The sequence below is a fragment of the Asterias rubens genome, chromosome 3, assembly GCF_902459465.1.
Source record: "Asterias rubens chromosome 3, eAstRub1.3, whole genome shotgun sequence".
NCBI classification, from domain to species: Eukaryota; Metazoa; Echinodermata; class Asteroidea; order Forcipulatida; family Asteriidae; genus Asterias; species Asterias rubens.
In genome coordinates, this window is record NC_047064.1 from 20202508 (window position 1) to 20223296 (window position 20789).

A 20789-nucleotide genomic window follows, 5' to 3' on the forward strand; every position below is an offset into this window, starting at 1 on the left:
CAATGAGCACAAAACTTGTTCAGTCTAAACAATATTGCTTGACCGAACAGTTCCCTTTACATACCTGCACCGTAGTGTCCAGCAGGACAAGTGTTGTCGCACAGAGTCCCCGTCCAACCCGGATGACACGAACACGACCCTGTATGACGACTACAACTACTGGTGTCCTCCCTGCACTGGCATTGAAATCTACACCCTGCCCCGTAGCGACCCTCGGAGCACGGTTGATCGCAAGTATCCCCACTCCAACCAGCAGTACAGGCACATGACCCCGTTACAGCGTTACACACTCCGCTGTTCTGACATCTACACCTTGAAGCGCAGTTTTGTCCGTAGCTTCCGGTTGGGCAAGACTGCTGGCAGCGAGATCCTACATACCCTGGATAACAGCTGCAGGAGTTAGGGGCGGAACATCTTCCTTGACCGGACACACAAGATGGATCGCAGATAGCTGCATAGTAGGAAAGAAAAACAAGAGTAACAAAATGGTCTTTTATCAATCCACTGAAAATGAAAGCATTGGTGATGAAGCACAAATGACTAAGCTGTTGATGTCCTATAGCTTTAAAGCAACCCATAGTCTTACTTTCTGATAAAGTAGGCCCATAAAAAGTAAAGCAACTCAAGGCAGCAACACTGGAGTGACAGGCGGTACCTGGGGCTGTGTACGTCTTTTTTATATATAATTTGAACAGGAGTTTAAAAGAGTACAGTGCACTGCAGTGCCCCTGTTGCAATACTAGGACTTACAAAAATTGGTTCATCCGTGGTTCGCCTAGCGCCATAAATGATGCCAATTGATGCCCTGTTTGTTTTTTTCCTGGGGGGGGGGGTCATTCCCAGAATTTCACTGACCCTCTCGAATCAACGAGTTCAACCTTTGGGTCAATCGAGGGAGGATTACTGTTGTTTGATTCAGGTGTGGACTTTATAAAAGACATTTAGGGCCTAGTTATCAATACACCCAATTCAAACCAGGATCCCAGCATTCTCCAACCAGAACGGTTCAAAGACAACGAGGAACAGAATGGCTATTTATGGGGCCACAGGTATTCTCACTCAGCAGAGCTAAACTACTCTGTAGCTCTGGCCCTACTCCTAGAACTATGAGGTTCGTTCTGCTATCGTCTCCCTGTGGGTGGAGACGATAGCGGAACGAACCTCATAGAAGTTCTAGGAGTAGGCCTACTCTGGCCTGTAGTGTTATAGTTTTAGTAACTTAGTTATTTATTTAGTTTGTAGTGACATGATGATGATGAATGTAGTTAGTATCAAAATACTCTACTAAAAAATTACTACGCTGATCTAGACCCAGTAACTGGGGCGCTGTACTCCTTTTTTCGAATTTTTACATTATCTGTCATACCTAGCGCCCTAGCCCCATAAATCGGTCCAATCCACTCCTTATCCTTGGCCCCAGCACGTCTGATATCAAAATCTTTCGCTTCCTTGAAAAACCATCTGCAACGATCTGCATCATTAAACTTACCGATCTAATGCTTCAGAAGTTGCGAATAGACCTACACTTGGAATTGTTCAAAATCACATACTCCTAGAACTATTTCGGTTTTTACCGGGATGATAGCCGGACGAAACTGAAATAGTTCTAGGAGTAGGTATCACAGGTTTTGAGTAAAAATCAAATGAATTTTGAGTGTGAATTTTCTCAACTATGGCCCGAAAATGTCAAAATTTTAAAAATGGAATACAGCACCCCAGTTAGAGTCTAATGCTAATCTAAATTAAAGCCGGAAGGCTATACGAGGCACTGTCACATTTCAAACATTACTAAGTCCTTAATATAAAAAAAAAGGGAAAAAACCTGAATTTGAAAAACTCAAATTCAGGTTTTGAGACAGATTAGTAAATTAAAACTACAAATAAAGAACTTTGTAATAATTTCCAACCCAAAGAGTAGACAGAATACTAACTAACAGTTTTAATATCACTTTCAATTAGCCACAAATACTTCTAAATCTAAGTTCTAGAAACTATCCATACAGCCTTATATAGTTTCTAGAAGGTAACCACGACTACCTGACTACCCGGACACTCAGATTTATAAAATGAATAAACCATACTGAGTGCATTTGCCCGGCCAGGCGTACATGATCATGAGATCAACAATACATGATGAACTAGTTACGTTTATCGCAACTAACCTATGTATACAGCATGATGAACATGAACAAACACAAATCAAGAGATGCAATTGTACCTCCATTTTATGAGCCTCAGCCGCCCCCCCCCCCCCGACCCCATCAGGCTATGCCTAGGATGTCGACGAAAGGGGAAGAACACACATCATCTCTCTAGCTCACGTTTTGTTTTCTTGACATTCTTTTAGAAGCTTTACTCTGCTGGACACCCACTTCTCTGCTCAAGCAATGACAAGTTTACAAGTTTACATTTAGCGCGCTTACACGCGGGTGCTGCTCAATGTGAGATGATTACAGCCTGCTGTGTGTATCGAGACGACGGGATACTATTCCTGTTCACTTTTCAACCTTGAGGGCGCAAAGGGGGGTATTCCCCAAACCAGTCAACATTGGTGACATAATCATGGGATTACATCTTGAACAGAGAAAACAACATTGCCTCTGGAAACTATACATTTTGCGAGGTTAAAATAGTGCTAAATTTAAACAGGTTCTGGCAAATCATAAGATTAACCTTTAGTAGCCAAAGGTTAAGCTCGACCCTTGTATCTGTTTATATCCATGCAGTTATAAACATCAAAATTTGGGTCTATGGGAACACGTTCCCCCATTATGTAGGCCCTTTGTTGTTGTAATACTAAATTTTTGTTCACATGTGGCAAACACCCGGGACACTACTAGCAGCGAATGTTATGACGCGCTATTGCTCGACAATTAATTTCCTACCACGTTCATAAAAACGTCTGTGCATGATGTCGACTTCTTGCATGCACAGTTTGTATAAATAATATATTTTTTGCTTTCTTGCACTTTTTTTGCACTTTTAATGATGAAGAAAAGACACATCTTGAAAAACAATGAAAAAACATTACTCTTGTATATATATATTTTTTTATTTTATTTAGTGTTATCCATACATAGAAGAAAAGTTCGATTTGGTATTTTTTTCCTCTGTCAGCGGAAGTTCACAGTGTCACATGTTGACATGGCCTATTCGTCCTTGAATGTGACTGCTTGTGTGTTTCTGGTTCAAATTGCTGCAAAAGAATGAGGAAATGATGATTTTTTGCTTTCTTGCACTTTTTTTGCACTTTTAATGATGAAGAAAAGACACATCTTGAAAAACAATGAAAAAACATTACTTTTGTATATATATTTTTTTTTATGTAGTGTTATCCATACATAGAAGAAAAGTTCGATGTGGTATTTTTTCCTCTGTCAGCGGAAGTTCACAGTGTCACATGTTGACATGGCCTATTCGTCCTTGAATGTGACTGCTTGTGTGTTTCTGGTTCAAATTGCTGCAAAAGAATGAGGAAATGATGATGTTAACCTAATTCTTTGAGTTCTGATGACCTTTTCAATAATTATATACGTGAACGTACCCGCAAGTTTACTATTTGTTTGTAGTTTATTCGTATTATTGCAAAGCTTCAAACATTATATTCTTTGAAGAACAGTATAGATGGCGTGATCAGAAGGGATTGGACCCCCAGCTCAACCCTCCCCACTAAAAAGATCATTGCCTCTTCATGAGTCATCTAATAATTATTTTGAAAAAGATTAAAAGTGGATTTATTGGTTGTCAGAAATTTTTCCCATAACTTTTAACCGATTCTGTTTGGAAATTTCACATGATTCGGTCAGTCAGAAGCTGCATGGGCTAGGCAGGTTGCGATTCACAGTTATGTTTTTAAAGGCAGTGGACACTATTGGTAATTGTCAAAGACTAGCCTTTACAGTTGATGTATCTCACCATATGCATAAAATAACTAACCTGTGAAAATTTGAGCTCAATCGGTCATCAAAGTTGCGAGATAATAATGAAAGAAGAAAACACCCTAGTCACACGAAGTTGTGTGTGTTTAGATGGTTGATTTCGAGACCTCAAGTTCTAAATCTGAGGTCTCGAAATCAAATTCGTGGAAAATTACTTCTTTCTCGAAAACTACTCCTTTTCAGAGGGAGCCGTTTCTCACAATGTTTTATACTGTCAACCTATCCCAATTACTCTTTACCAAGTGAGGTTTAATGCTAATAATTATTTTGAGTAATTACCAATAGTGTCCACTGCCTTTAAGTCAGTTTGTCCGGGAAGGTAAAATCCCCTGGAATTGGGCGATCAGCTTTCTGCGAGGTCAGACCCATACAGGCCTACTCACATCCGTGGATACAATCGATTTTTATTTTTAACACCTCAACATGCAAAGTATATAGATTTGGGGAAAAAAGACATAGTTACTCACAACAATTTTGACAATCCAAATAAGGAGTGCTCATACAAACTAAAAAAGTTAACAATAACACAACATTATTTATTGTAGTCAAACGATACACAGGAAAAGCACGTAATAAGAGCAGGCAACATCCTGACTATTGCATCAAATTCCCCCTTGGTTTATTTCTGTTAATCGATGTAACAGACTTTCGAACCGTGTTTTGATCAAGATAGTCTATTTACTGATCAGGTTGTAAATAAGAGACATCCGCGGTTAGGATTTTTTAGCAAGTATTCTAAAATCTTGGTTCCCCTTTTTAGCAATACAACAAGAAGGCTTTTTCTTGGCATGTGATCAATAAACCCACGCACCCATTCTAATATTCTGATAAAATACACCAATTGTCGCCTCTTAAATTCTAGATTGGTTGATAACAAACAACCTAATAAACATCAAGGAAGTTAAAGGAACACGTTGCCTTGGATCGGTCGAGTTGGTCTTTGAAAAGCGTTTGCAACCGTTTGTTGTAAAATGCATATGATTAGAAAGATATTTTAAAAGTAGAATATAATGATCCACACAAGTATCACTCGATGTTGCGTGGTTTTCCTTTTACCTCGTCGACTAACACGGTCGGCAATATATGTGAGTCAAATTTTTGACTCCCATAACTGGCCGACCGTGTTTGTTCGCAAAGTAAAAGGAAAGCCACGCAATTTCAAGGCAAATTTGTGTGGATCATTGTATTCTACTTTTAAATAATCTTTAATCATATGCATTTTATATATAACAAACGGTTGCAAACGCTTTTCAAAGACCAACTCGACCGATCCAAGGTAACGTGTTCCTTTAATTGTCCATACATGAAGTGAGTGACACCCCAGCCCTGGTTGACACTTACGTTGAGAACAGCCGCCACCTCGCCATCCGTTGCAGCAGTAGTAACTTGTGTAGCTAGTATAACTGTAATCAGTTTCATATCCAGTTGAATACGTTGCCCTTAGAAAGGAAATAAACATGACATTTTTAAATAAATGTATTAACGAGGGGATCAAAGGTCAAATTCAGTTTTGTTATAATAATGCACTATTTTTTCAATGGACCGCTCTCGAGTGCTCACAGGGCCAATGCATTCTCCAAGCTCACGCTAAAATGCTGTAAAATGCCAGCAGCGATACTCTTTCAGAGCGAAACTTAAAACATGACGTATAAACATGACGTAACAGAACATCAAACCAAGGAATCTGTAGAATTCCCACGAGGGATCTGTGCGCCAGTCTAACAATCAAACCTACTAATGCCGTTTCGATTCAAAATTCAGGATTGATCTGAAAAATCCTGTGCAAAGATGTGGTACCAAGTGTGACGTTATCGAACAGTTTTAGATAATGACAAAGTGTTTGAATGGTACCGTCCAAACACAGTGATTTGACACCTTTTTATCGTGAGGATGAAGACTTTGAATTTTCCCTCAAGATGCTCTTTTTATTTTGACCTTGGACCAGAGACTGGATGAAATGTTTATTGCACGCTAAAATTGATCTTTCAGATAAAACTGTGGGTCGAGAAAAATAGTTGATGTTGACCCCGAATTCTTAATTCGATTGCCAAAACGTCCATTATGTTTTTCCAAGGGTGATGCAATACTTTGTGTGCTTCCAATTGCACCCTTGCAAGGGTGTTTTTTCTTTCATTATTCTCTCGCAAACTCGATGATAAATTGCGCAAAATGTTCACAGGTTTGTTATGTTATGCATGTTGGGATACACCAAGTGAGAATACTGGTATTTGGCATTTACACACCGTGTCCAGTGCCTTTAAGCATTGTTATTATTATTATTATTATTATATATCTATATATATGAATTTTTTAATACAAACATAACGAAGGTTTTTCAACATACCGATATCTGCTGCATCTTTTCCAACCAAATAATTCACATCTTGTTGTGTATCTTTGCTGTCTGCTCCTTCTTACTGATACCCTTTCGTATATTCTGTATCTATAATTCAAGATCAAACAAGATACGCATTCATTCATTCGTCATTGTAATGTTCATTTACTTTTATAAACAAAATGTGTTTACTGAAAGTTATTCAAAGGCTTTGCAGAAATTATCAGGAAAAGTTGAAAATGGAACGTACATTATTTAGGTTGTTTTTTTTTACAAAGAAAAGTGTTAAGACAGATTGACTATTAAACAAAATAAAATATTATTTTGAAAGTAATCTTGGGCGTTGTAGACACCCCGCAACTTCACGCAATAATGAATATATGCCTCATTAATGAAAATGACCTTCTCCCGCATAATTATTATCCTCAACTATACTTACAAGTTTTAATTGTTTTTATTATTATAATTAACAAATAATGCAAGAGTTCTGAAACAATTATAATCATTATGGTATTACCCAGATCTTACCTTACTCTTCTGGAACATGTGCGGGCATCACAGCTTTGAAGGTTGACGGCAATTAGACAGCAACAAACGGTCACTACAGTCTGGTACAACATACTCACGATCAAGCAATGCTTTATACGGCGCTTTCATCAGCTAAGGCACAAAAACCATAGAGCTACGCCACTTAGAGCCCAAAAGGTTCTAATTGTATAGTGTGTACTTAACGCAATGTAGAAAACTGAAAAAGCAAACAATGCATTCCAGCAAGGTTTTAATCTAGATCGGATCGTTCCTCCCTCTTACAATTATGCACTCCCAAAACAGTCAGATACCAAAGCCTTAAGGAACCGAGAATTTTTAATGCCCTTTTATAAAATATTATGCTGCTAAAATATATACCAGGACCTTGTTACGGAAATAATCAGAAACATTGCAACGAATCACAAGACAAATAAGCATCCTTGGTTTAGAGATAAAAAGGTTGAATTGCACGTTTACAAAAAAGCTGTCTCTATAAAGGCAAACCTAGGACAAGTGTTTCCGGGGTATTTTCCAAAATTTTCCTTGACTGGCAAATTCCCAAACATGAGATTCTTTTATCGAATTTGCTTCCTATCTTTAAATGACGTCGGTTCTGATTTGGAGGATGTTTGGAGGGGTCGGGCTTACAACTCGTCCCTCCCACAATAACTTCCCGTAGAAAAATTATCATACCTTCATAATAATTCCATCCGTAAGTCCATTCGCTAGCATTTCTTCCCTAGTGTAAGAGTAGCATAAGAGTACCGAATTCAAAGTTAAGAGCACCGATTCAAACTCTGGTGTTGCTGATCGTCAGATTCATGGGTTCGAGCCCCAGTCGTGACACTGAACCGTTATTTGGTCATTCGGGTGGCACGTAAGACCGCTGGTCCCGTGTGTTGTGTAACGCACGCTAAAGAACACAATGCACCTATCGGAAAGAGAAGGGGTTCGCCCGGAGTTCATGGCTAAGTTGCCAGCACCACAGTGATTGTAAACCATTACAAGGTGCTATATTAGGTCTCATAATTCAAACTTCGACCAACTCGCCTTGCATTAATTTCTTGGCACTTTGAATCCTTTGGGATAAGGCGCGTTATTAATACGGCCATGATGATGAAAAGTCAAAAATAATAATCATCATCGAGTAGATTAACAAAAATAATTTGGCTTTCAGAATTATGTTCTGTATGGCTCAGTGTATACAGAGGGTGGTTGCGATTCACAGTTATATTTTGCGTTGTTATGTTTCTTGTTTTGTTAGGGATGGTAAAAAAAACTTAAATAAGCAGACCAGCTTTCGGAGAGGTCAGGCCTAATATCACCAGTGTATATTTTCAACAAATGAAATCGATTGATTATTTATTTTTTAGCAAACACCTAAACATGCACAATACATAGATTGGAAAAAGACAAATTATAAATCAAAACAATTTGACAATTCAAGCTAAAAGGGCTCATACAGACAGAAAAGAATAGAAAATATATTCAGAAATAATGGTAATATTACAACATAATTTATTGTAGTCAAATAATATACACAGGAACAGCACGTACTAAGAGCGGGCAACATCCTGATTGTTGCATAAAATCCTCCTTGGTCTATTTATTTAATCGACGAAACAGACTTTTGCACCATGTTTTGATCCAGATAAAGTTAAATCAATAATCAGGGTGTAGATAAGGGACATCCGCGATTAGGATTTTTTTAGCAAATACTTGCAGTTCTAAATTCCCCTTTTTAGCAATGAATTTACTCTCCTTGGCATGTCATCAATAAACCCACGCACCCATTCTAACATTTTGATAAATACACCAATGGTCGCCTTTTCATTCTTGATCGGTTGATAACAGAGGGCGTATATACTCATGAGCACATCCAGGAAGAAACTTTTGTAATGAAATGCACATTAAATATCGCCGCCAGCTCTAAATTTTAGTTAAGTAAGCAGTCTGGCAAGACCAATGAGACGGAGCAGAGAAAGGACTAACAAAACAAACTAATTTCAGTTAAAAAGCAGGACAGTTCTTTTCAGAACTGAGAAGTCTCCCGAACCTCCGATTATCTACTCCACGGCAGTAGAATAAAGCAAGAACAACTCTACCTGGCAAGTAGATACACACATGGTGTTACCGCAAACCAAATATACATTGATACCTCACCATGCAATGCCTCAAATCCTATATAATTTCAAAACCTTCTGAATAGAAAGGAGGATATCGTAAGATAAATACCTCCATTTGAGAGCTCGAGTACTTTTACCCCGAGACTTGACTCAAGTCCCAATCCCGTACCATCCCCAGGAAAATACTGTTTTGTGATGCTCTGCATTCCAAAACCTGTTCCGCATTCTCGGGACCACATTTTGACGGCAAGCGCGCTCTGTGTGTGTATGCTACGTGTTGTTTCAATAGTAAGTTGGGGTATGACCTCTCATACGAGAATGGGACTTGAATCAAGTCTATTTTACCCCTTGTCCTTGGTAGGCCCGTATCAAGTTGTGACACCCCCAGACATGGGCCCAATTTCATAGAGCTACGTAATCTAACAAAAGCTATTAATAAGCAAAACGAAATTATGTTACCAGAATAAGGTTACCAGCCAAAGATACCATGTCACATGTACAATTTGTTGACTGGCATCCTACTCATTACTGCTAAGCAGTGATTTTTTTAAAGGCACTGGACACGTTTGGTATGTGTCAAAGACCAGATAGGCATATTCCCACGTGGTGTATCCCAACATTGTTATGCATAAAACTATAGGCTACTTCAGAGGGAGCCGTTTCTCACAATGTTTTATACTATCAACAACTCTCCATTGCTCGTTACCAAGTAAGTTTGAGTAATTACCAATAGTGTCCAGTGCCTTTAAGTAAAATTTTCTTCAAAAACTAAAGAGCTCTATGAAATGTTGCACTGGCAAGTGATACTTACGTTGAGAACAGCCGCTACCTCGCCATCCAGTGCAGCAGTAGTAATCTGGGTAGCTAGAATAACTGTACTCAGTGTCATATCCAGTATAATACGTCGTCCTTAGAAAGGAAATAAAAATTAATTTTTAAATAAATGTATTAACGGGGGGGGGGGGGGGGTCCAAGATCAAATTCAGTTTTGTGATGCATGCACACGTTTTCCAATAGACCGACCTTGTGGTAAAAGGCACGGGCTAAAATATAGTTTCAGATTTTACGTTAAACTTGTGTCAAATGCCATGTTACAGTGATGATATTCTTTCGTTGACGCCACAGATCATCAAAAGGGTGGAATCTGTAAATTTCCAAGAGGAATTTGTGTACCAGTCGAACAATCAAAGTATTGTATTATTTGAGTGAGAAACAATTATTATTTATATGCTAACAAATTACCTAGAGTAAACTACCAGTAGTGTCCAGTGCCTTAAAGTTGCTATTATTATTATTATTATTATTTTTATTATTTTTTTTTTTTTATTGTGAAAGAATATTGTATGTTTTTCATCATACCGATATTTGTTGCATCTTCCCCAACCTAGGAATTGACAGCCTACTGTGTACTTTTGCTGGCTGCTCCTTCTTACTGTTATCCGAGATGAAACTCTGTATCTATAATACAAAAACGAAACAACGAAAAAAAGCATTTAAATTTTTTTTTTCTGGTTGTGAAGCGAAGGACTTTCTAAAAAGTAAACCTAACGACTAAACTAGACAGAACCCAATGGAGAGATGACTATTATTATTACAAGGAAGGAAGTCTCCTTCTTATTACGTGGGAGGAAATATTCCGGGGAAACACACACAGTCAGGTGTACGACTGAAAACCCAATCTACATAGTATCCCCGGTGGGGTTCGAACCGTCGTCCTTGAGGTGGAAGGTGGGGGAAAGAAACAACTACGCCAACTTGACCACTGACATTCGTTTCATTTCATCGTTATGCTATGTTTACTTTTATAAAAACAAAAAAATACATTTACTGACAGTTAGGCCTATTAAAGCTTCAAAGATAAGGTTTTAAACATCGGAATGTTACAAGTTTTTTTTTACAAGCAAAAGGTTTCGACGGAACAATCAAATATTGAATGCACGGTCATCTTAATTGGCGAAAACAATTCACACTTTTTTTCTTAGGTTTAAATTTTAAAGCCATTGGACCCTTACGGTACAGAAAAAAAAGTTCACAGATTTACAAATAACTTACAGGGTTTACAAAAGTTAGATGTGAAAGACTTCTCTTGAAATATTATTCCATGAAATGCTTTACTTTTTGAGAAAACATTAAAACAATATCAATTCTCGATATCGAGAATACGGATTTATTTTAAACACATGTCATGACACGGCGAAACGTGCGGATACAAGGGTGGGTTTTCCCGTTATTTTCTCCCGACTCCGATGACCGATTGAGCCTTAAATTTTCACAGGGTTGTTATTTGATATAGAAGTTGTGACACACGAAGTGTGGGCCTTGGACAATACTGTTTACCGAAAGGGTCACATGGTTTAAATGTACTGGTACTCTGGCGCGATGTAGACAACCCAGAAGTTACGCAATCAAATGACTTAAACGAAAAAAAGTTTGTAAAAAGAATAATAATAACTAACGATATTATTTGCAAGAATTATGAAACATTTATTTGTGAAATAACCCAGATCTTACCTTACTCTCCTGGAACATGTGCGGGCATCACAGCTTTGAAGGTTGACGGCAATGAGACAGCAACAAACGGTCACTACAGTCTGGTACAACATACTTGCGATCAAGCAATGCTTTATACGGTGCTTTCATCAGCTAAGGCAAAAAAAAAACACCATAGAGCTACGCCACTTAAAGCCCAAAAGGTTCTACCTGTATAATGTGTACTTAACGCAATGTAGATACTAGATGAAATTGCAAACAGTGCATTCCAGTAAGGTTTGATTATGGGTCTGGTTGTTCCTCCTTTTAGTAATTTTACGCACTCCCCCAAAAAGTAACCAGATACCCAAACACACAATTACCGTGCCTTTTATATGCTCAATTTTAACAAGAACCCTTGTCACAGGAAACAAACAGATAATTTTCAACGAATCACAAGACACGTAGAGATCATGGGTTTAGAGATAAACAGTTAAAAGGTTGAATTGCATGCTTAGCAAAAAAAACCAAGGGTCTCTATAAAAAGCCAACTTCCGACAAGTGCTTCCGGTGTATTTTCCAACATTTCTCCTGACTTGTAAAAACCCAAACATGAGGTATTCAACTTTACCTCCGTTTTTGAAATTATGTGTCTGGGTTTGGAGGATGTAGGCATATTGCGCAAGGCACTTAGCCCTAACTGCTTCGTGAAAAGTGGGAAAGTACAGTGTTTCCTGCACTACCAATTAGGCTTCTAGTGGATGATACCAATGCCCAAGCTACTGTGTCCAAGGGGTTACCTTGTTTCAGCCCCAGGCGTAGTGGCAGATGCCTCTTAGGGCATAATTTTGATTTGGGTCGATGGCACAACAGCAGCCGTCCGGTAATGTTAGACAATATTCTATTAACAATATACACCCCTTCGTTAAAAAAAAACTGGGCCCTTCGGGTACCCCTCAAAAACCCTCCATTTGGGTGCATTTTAAGGAGAGTTACCTCTACAGCACCAAAGTGTCCTCGCTCCATCCGTATACCATTTTATGAGTTACCTCCCTAACCGTATACAATTTCACGTAGGCTAGGTAACCACACCAGGGCACTGCCCACCACAAAAAAAAACTCCACTTGGCTGACTGTCCCATCTAGTATACTCTCTTTCTGAGATTTCTATGCCAAACGAAGGCGACAACATCCACGAGCAGCCATGGAACTTATAAGTACGTAAGATGGCAATATTATGAATCTGCAAGTCTATATTAATTTGGTTTGACCCTTATCGATGTTTTAGCACTGTAAACTCAAAAGCCTCCTTCCCAGAGTTATATTACTCGGGTGGGGTTCGAACCCACAACCTTATGATCCACCAGTCGGAAAAAAGTGCAACTTTACAACGCTAGGTGGCAGCAAAGGTAAATTTTCCGAATTGTCTACGTAGTTCTGAGCATTGGAGGTCAATGTGTTTACCTGGGGATGTGTTTTGGCGGTCGTAACCAATAACTGTTTCTATTGAACTTGCTATTGGTTTACCACTGGAACCAGTGACCGAAACAGTTGGCAACGACTGCCAAATCGCACCCCGGGTAGGCCAAGTCTGCTGCCACATAGCATCACAAAAATCCCCCATTGGAGCAATGATTTGAAAGAGTCCTAAAAAATCGTTCTGCAAAACCGTTAGAGACTGCCGTTGTAATCTTACATTCGCCATGACCATCTTGCACTTAATGACCATGGTTAACCTTTATGGCCCGAACAATGTCAACTGTAAATGTGTACTTATGTTCGATGATTTAAAAATATATAACACATAAACGACGGAAACCTGCACTACTTATTATTTCCTATACACGGAGATGCGGAAACATTATAGAAGTCATAATTTGTTCTCCGTATGTTTAAACTAAAAACGGATCTTCCCTTTATGAGGGAAACTTGGCAACTTGATGTCTGTCGAGCAATAATTGACACTCGCGTTTTCGCTTTCGTTTTCGCTTTCTTGCCTAACGCTATAAACACTATAGATGGTCAGTTTTGCGCCAATAATAACTGACCGCTTACGTTTACATTTACGTTTACATTTACGTTTACGTTTACGTTTACGTTGATAACTCGGCAGGATTCCTGCCAAGAGTGCTTGATTGTTGGTGGAGTACAGATCGGTATAAAGTGCTACGGTAGACCTATTATAATGTGTCTGTATAGGTTTTAAAACCAAGTGTTTTAAACCACGTGTTTTAAAGGCAACACATGCCCTTCCATTTCCAATAGAAATGAAAAAACAAAATGGCGTGCAAACAAATTCTGACAATTTTATTTTATGACCGTTCTTTCTACTCTATGGACACCCCTGGTTTTCTTGACTCACTTACGGCTCAAACAATCGTCAGTTTCCGGTCGAAGTGACCATCCAGCGCAACAATCAATTACTTCCTGAGTAACTGTTTGGAAACTCTGTCTGTATCCAATGCGGTAAACTGTTCTGTAATAGAAAAGGAAAGAACATACTTATCAGTTATTGCCCATTATGTCCTTGATTTAAGGTAACTAGTGGTCATTCAAAGCAACACAAACATTTGAAGGCAGTGGACGCTATTGGTAATTACTCAAAATAATTATTAGCATAAAACCTTTCTTGAATACGAGTAACGGTGAGAGGTGGATAGCATAAAACATTGTGAGAAACAGCTCCCTCTGAAGTGACATAGTTTTCGAGAAAAAATTTTTTTCCACGAATTTGATTTCGAGACCTCAGATTTAAAATTTGAGGTCTCGAAATCAAGCATCTGAAAGCACACAACTTGGTGTGACGATGGTGCGACAAGGGTGTTTTTTCTTTCATTAATATCTCCCAACTTCGACGACCGATTGAGCTCAAATTTTCACAGGTTTGTTATTTTATGCAATGTTGAGATACACCAACTGTGAAGACTAGTCTATGACAATTACCAATAGTGTCCAGTGTATTTAAAGGCCACAGAAGACCTTTGGTAATGGGCTATCCCAACATAATGCGTAAAATAACAAATCTGTGAAATCTTTGACTCAATTGGTCATCGAAGTTGCTAGAGAATAATGAAGGGGGAAAAACACCCTTGTGCACGTGCGCTTTCAGATGCCGAAAATAGACTCAGACCGGAAGTCTTTTAAAGGGTGTATGTACTTTTTTGTAGAACAAAAAACACAATGTCTACAGATTTACACTAAAATATTACGTGCTGAGGTGCTGTAGTTTTTGGGAAATCAGTAAAACAATGTCATGAAAATAATTTTCATCTCATGAGACGAACATTATTTTAATCATTTACAAACGTATTTTCATGACATTGTTTTACTCATTTCTGAAAAACTACAGCACCTCAGTAAGTAACATTTGAAAGGAAGCTTGCCACGTTCATTATCTTCAAACCCTGTAAGTTTAATGTAAATCTATGGACATTTTGAAAAAGTACCCAAATCCTTTAATACTTGAGTGAGGAATTACCGCTTTCTTAAATAAAATATATACGTAACTTCAGAGGGAACCGTTTCTCACAATGTTTTACACTATCAACAACTCTCTATTGCTCGTTACCAAGTACGTTTCATTTATGCTAATGAGTACAACTACTTTAGTGTCCAGTGTAACATAAATGCTTTTAGGTGTTTTTATTCCATGCCTTTAGACAAATACTTGTAGCTTTATCGTCTGTTTCGGGTTTCCAAAAGCATCAACATAATGGCAACAGCTTGCATGAAACACGTTTCGCATTTTAAAGAAAGACGTTAAACTTGTTTGCTTGTATAAAGATGTATTTTTTCTTCTTCAAATTATTTATGAAAGTTTGTCACCTTTCATCAGGAAACATCTTGGTTTCCGTCTCACAATGGAGAAAGGTGTCCCTGGTTTTAGTTGTGGATAGTGCAGGCATTGTGTGTTACATCACGACAGGATGTTATTATAAAGGCTCAGATATCTCGTCAACAAGGATTTTAATTTCATTTCATAAACATCAAAGCGAAACTAGGGCAACATTGAGGGGGCACAGTCATAATAAGACAACTATCTGTTGATTGGGAACTCATATCGCTGATGGCCACTTAAAGGCACTGGACAACTTTGGTAATTGTCAAAGACCACTTGGTCTTCTCACTTGGTGTATCTCAACATTATGCTTAAAATAATAAACCTGTGAAAATTTGAACTCAATTTGTCGTCGAAGTTGCGAGAGAATAATGAAAGGAAAAAAAACACCCTTGTCGTACTAGTGCTTTCAAATGCCTTGAATTCGAGACCTCAGCTGAGGTCTCGAATTAAATTCAAATAATATTTCAGCGAGAAATTACTTCTTTCTAAAAAACTATGTTGCTTCAGAGGCCTCGCAATGTTTTATACTATCAGCAGCTCTTCATTGCTCATTAATACCAAGTAATACGTTTTTCTGATAACAATTATTTTGAGCAATTACCAATAGTGTCCAGTTCCTTTAAAGAAGTGGCTTCTCCTAAACAAGATCATTTTCAACATACTCTTACTAATGTGCCGCTTTATAATCTGGTGTGGAGGTATAAGGGTCATTCCATGTCAGACCAACGCACTTTTTTACCTCATGTCTTCCGATTTTGATAAAAATTGCTGTGCTTGTAGGTCCTAATGAGCAATGAATGCATAGCAATTTTTAGCCCCATCGGACTTACCATGTGGTCAGGGCATACACCATTAAAATCTGACATTTTTAGGGTAAAATACCACCTTTTTGGTAAAAATATGTCATAACCATGTCAATTCTCATCACATATATGCAAATTTGGTATCAAAATGATAAGAATTGCATGTTCAAATCAATTCTTTCATCAAAAATAAATTTTCTGAAATGTAGGTCACTGTAATCTTTAATATGTTATCGTGACCTTTGACCCAGTTTTTGAAATAATGTATCATTCCAAAAATCAATGAAATAAAAATCTCTTGATAGAGCATGTCTTCCTCTATCAGAATCCACTAAGAAACAGTTGGGCTCTTCAAAATTTACAACTTTATGACTATTTTTGTACAAGTACCGTGATCTTTAATATGTTATCGTGACCTTTGACCCAATTATTTGTGAAACAATGCATCATTCAAAAAATCAACAAAATAAAAATCTCTTGATAGAACATGTTTTCCTCTATCACAATCAACCAAGAAACAACTGGGCTCTTCAAAATTTACAATTTTATTACAATTTTTGTACAAACTAGTCAATCACACAAACAATAATTTTGCGAATCAATGTCGTCAGATCAACAATACATTAAAGGTTATAGAAAGCTGGAAGAATTAGCCCATAAACAGCGAACCATTTTTAAAACACTTATACACGCACGTGTGTTGAGTAATGCACGTAAAAGAACCCAGTACACTCTTATCGAAATTAGTAGGGGTTCGCCCCGGTGTTCCTGGTTGTGGCTGCTTCATGCGCCGTAGCACCTTGTGAACCCTTATAAGGTGCTACATAGATCTCAGAATTCATAACTTCAATAATCTATCTTTCCGTAATAATGTATTTGCTAAGTGCCTTGAGTACCTTGTTGGTAGGTAGATATTATTAGATATCATTAATAAATATAATTTAGGGATAATAATCCCCCCCCCAAAAAAAAACAAAAAACTTTACGTTCTTAGATTGTATCCATAGGCTCAATACTATCCTCCGGGTTTATTCATTCGGCGTATACAATAATTAAATTGTTTGTTACTTACCTTTGAGCTGTACAACTCTTCCAACCGAATAATCCACATTTTGTTTGGTAAAACTGTGTGTTACTAACTGGTAAACTCCTGGCTATTGTCCTTGTGACTCTGTAATTATAAAACAAATAGATTAATTAAACTTCATACTTCGCTTTGAATTTCATCTCACAGGGATAAACAATTACATTTAGGGCACTTGACACGTTTGGTCAAAGACCAGTATTGGTCAAAGACCAGTATTCATACTTTGTGTATTTTAACATAGAAGCAGACTGACTGAAAGTCTACTTTCAACCTCTTTTGAATAATTCCACGCTTTTACTTACTTAAAAGAAAAAGGGAAATATAGCAAACCTTTGAATAAAAGAAACTGGAATCGTTTCACAAATTTTGTTTCTTAGAAGAATAGAAACTGGAATCGAGTCACAAATGTTGTTATTATAGGATAAATATTGAGATATTCACTTACAGTTGTTCGAACGTGCACGCGTTTTCATCTTCCAACGAAAGGCACCAACTTGACGACACGTGGAGCAAGATCAACACAATCGTTAAAAACCGCATCCTATAAAATCCATTCGTCATTTTGAAACACCGTGAAGACATGTTGACAACTAATAACCGCTCCACAAGACAACTTAATATTCAACTGATTAACTGCTCATCAGTCAAGTCATTGTGATATTCAGGATTTGCATTGTTCCATGCCACTGATATCTTACGGGTTCCGGCCGTTGTTCGGTACCGTCACGCTAACTTCAAGTAGCAATGGCTATAATTACACCTGCTGCAAGCCCACTCAATATTGCAGGGGTATCAGGTGTCAAACACTTGGCCTCATTTAACATGACCAGGACAAACAATACAGGCAAGAGATTTCCAGAAGAAAACAAATGACCATGACGTTCAATCGCGGTATCCCTTTCTTTGTTTCACCTACTTTCATTTCATAATTAATGCTATATTATGAACCAATTCTTGGTGTATTTCGGTACCGGAAATGCATTGCATGGTCAGTCACTGCTGGACCTCCGTTGGTCATAATAATGACCCGCCCTTGTCCATCGGCACTGGAGTGATTCCAGTGGATGAAATTTCTGCATTCTACCGCAGGATATGCCCCCCCCCCCCTGCCACCCCTCCAATGCGCAAGGTCTGACCCCATGTTATAAAAACACTCCCCATTGATTTAGTGTTCTCCAGACAAGGTAAAAATGTCGGCCTATTTTAATATCAGGGCGTTTTTAATTAACTCCGTAACTTTGCACACGGAGCTCGAGAAAGTACTCAGAAAATAAAGGCCTCTAAAAAAATCGTAACTGTCCCAACCAAATAGTTGTAGTTTGGCAAACACCTTTTATACACCCAACAGATATCAAAATGCCTACTCGCTGGTAGCCTGCAACAACAACAACTAGCCTATATAGCTGGTTTGGAGGGTTTACCTCCCTTTGTTTTACCAAGATGTCAGACGACGACACAATCGAAAATAAATCTAGAAACATGGTGTACGTGCAGATATTCTTTGCCGAAGAATACATGAAAATACAAGTTAGTATAGGCACGCAAGTTTTCTAAACCAATCAGGGGAGCCAACTAGGGACTTTTCGTTTTCGACGACGGATGGTTCTGCGACGGTTGTTCAGCTAAACGTTGTCGTTTTCAGCACAACGAAGATTCATCCAAAGTACTGTCGTAGAAATTGAGGGACGACCGTCCTCAAAGCCGACGCATGCGCAGATGACGCCAAATGTCATCTTACCCGTCGCAGAACCATCCGTCGTCGAAAATGAAAAGTCCCTAATATGGACGCACAACTGTAAATAAAAACTGTCGGCATACTCTCACGCACGATTAAATACTAAAGGTGAGCTGCGCGGCTGATTAAAATGCCGTTTCCCCACACTAACTTAGGACTAGTCCGTGACTCTTTATAAGTTATTACATTAAGGGCAGTGGACATTAATGGTAATAACTCAAAATAATTAATAGCATAACCCCTCACTTGGTTATGAGTAATGGGGAGAGGGTGATAGTATTAAATATTGTGAGAAACAGGTCCCTCCGAAGTGACGTAGTTTTCGAGAAAGAAGTAATTTTCCACAAATTTGATTTCGAGACCTCAAGTTTAGAATTTGAGGTCTCGAAATCGAGCATCTGAAAGCACACAACTTCGTGTGACAAGAGTGTTTTCTCTTTCATAGATACCTCGCAACTCCGACGACCAATCGAGCTCAAATTTTTACAGGTTTAATTCTTTGTGCATATGTTGAGATACACCAAGTGAGCAGACTGCTCTTTGACAATTACCAATAGTGTCCAATGTCTTTAAGGTTAGTCCTAAGCAAGGACGAGCAACTCGGTGAAAACCAACCCAGGTCCTTGCTATATGAATATTCGAACTGACTTACGCATTAAACAGTCGTCTGTTCTGGAATTATAGTCCCATCCGCTGCAGCACACTCCAACGGACCTCGATGCAACACGGATGCTTGTCAAGTACCTTGCCCTGTATGCAGTGCTGAGTGAAGTTATTAGAGAATCAATTAATATCAAGAAATTTGTAGGATATTTTATTTTGTCCATTTTAAAATTCAGATGTCAAGCGATACCTTGTCCATCCCAATCAGAACAAAACAAGACATTGAATGTTTGATGAGCCTATAAGCGTTAGGATAACTATATCACGCAAAATGTGTGTTCATGGGTTTCGCTCGCAAAACAATCATTAACTGCATGGTCTTTGTTTGCATAAATGATACCCTTACATTAATTTGCCATGAGATGCGCTGTTTTATTTAATACTTTTTGTACGATAATGTATGTTTTACTGGGGGAAAATAAAATATCATTCCCGGGGGGGGGGGTGTCCTTGATTTGATGTTGTGATGCCCTACCGATACTTACTATGTGAAAAGCGCTGTCTGTGTCTCACATTCCGTCAAAGGCGGGCAAATAAATTCCAACCTACTGCTTGAGTACGACACTCGTTGGAAAGTTACGTAACTTTCAGTGAACCTGGAAAGTTTCAGAGATAATGTACACATAATTGGAAATTGTTATAGTAAAGTGACTTCAGTAAATCAATTGAGTTACGAATTCTAATTGACTTTTTTTCCTTTTCACCTTTGTATGCTTTGATGTGGAAATAAAGTGATTGGTTGAATGTTGAATTATTACTTTTATGGAAATGATACACTCGAGTATTAACATATAGGCCTAACCCCCCCCCCCCCCCCCCATTTACTCAACTAGGCGGCTAGACCTAATTAACACTTCATTACAACATTTAACAAATCCATTCTTTAAAGGCACTGGACACCTTTGCATTGGTATAAATTGTCTAAGACCAGTATTCTTATTTGGTGTACCCCAACATATTTATGTAATCAATAACAAATCTGTGAAAATTTGAATTCAATTGGATATCGAAGTTGCGATATAATTACCCTGTTGCACAAATGTTTAGGCTTTTAGATGCCTAAAAAGGGTTTATGCCTAAAGTCTTTTAACAAGGTGGCAATGGGTACAAACTGCATATATGACACGGCAATTATTACTTTTACAAGTAATATATTAGAATAATAAAAAAAAATCAAACTTAGGCTTGACTTAAAACATTATAATTTATACTTTTTAGAACTTTTTTTACTTACGTGATGATGTTCGTACAGACATTGTCGTCA

At 38.1% G+C, this 20789-nt stretch overlaps 2 protein-coding genes across 2 annotated transcripts in view; both read right to left on the reverse strand.

Annotated features, from left to right (window-relative positions):
- The window catches only part of LOC117287845 (multiple epidermal growth factor-like domains protein 6), a 42572-nt gene extending 24849 nt beyond the window's left edge, over window positions 1-17723 (reverse strand). The window contains exons 1-4 of the mRNA XM_033768395.1: window positions 17573-17723; window positions 17113-17211; window positions 13763-13872; window positions 65-451 (exon numbers count right to left, since the gene is read on the reverse strand). Coding sequence (XP_033624286.1) covers window positions 65-451; window positions 13763-13872; window positions 17113-17211; window positions 17573-17709 — 733 coding nt within the window. The 5' untranslated portion in view covers window positions 17710-17723. The remainder of the gene's footprint in view (window positions 1-64; window positions 452-13762; window positions 13873-17112; window positions 17212-17572) is intronic.
- LOC117287844 (multiple epidermal growth factor-like domains protein 10) lies at window positions 3373-7066 on the reverse strand. Its single transcript, XM_033768394.1, has 4 exons — window positions 6802-7066; window positions 6283-6381; window positions 5280-5377; window positions 3373-3460 (listed from the first exon to the last, which is right to left on the reverse strand). The coding sequence occupies exons 1-4, from the start codon at window positions 6891-6893 to the stop codon at window positions 3453-3455; spliced, it is 297 nt and encodes a 98-aa protein (XP_033624285.1). The 5' UTR covers window positions 6894-7066; the 3' UTR covers window positions 3373-3452.
- Window positions 17724-20789: the final 3066 nt, after the last annotated feature.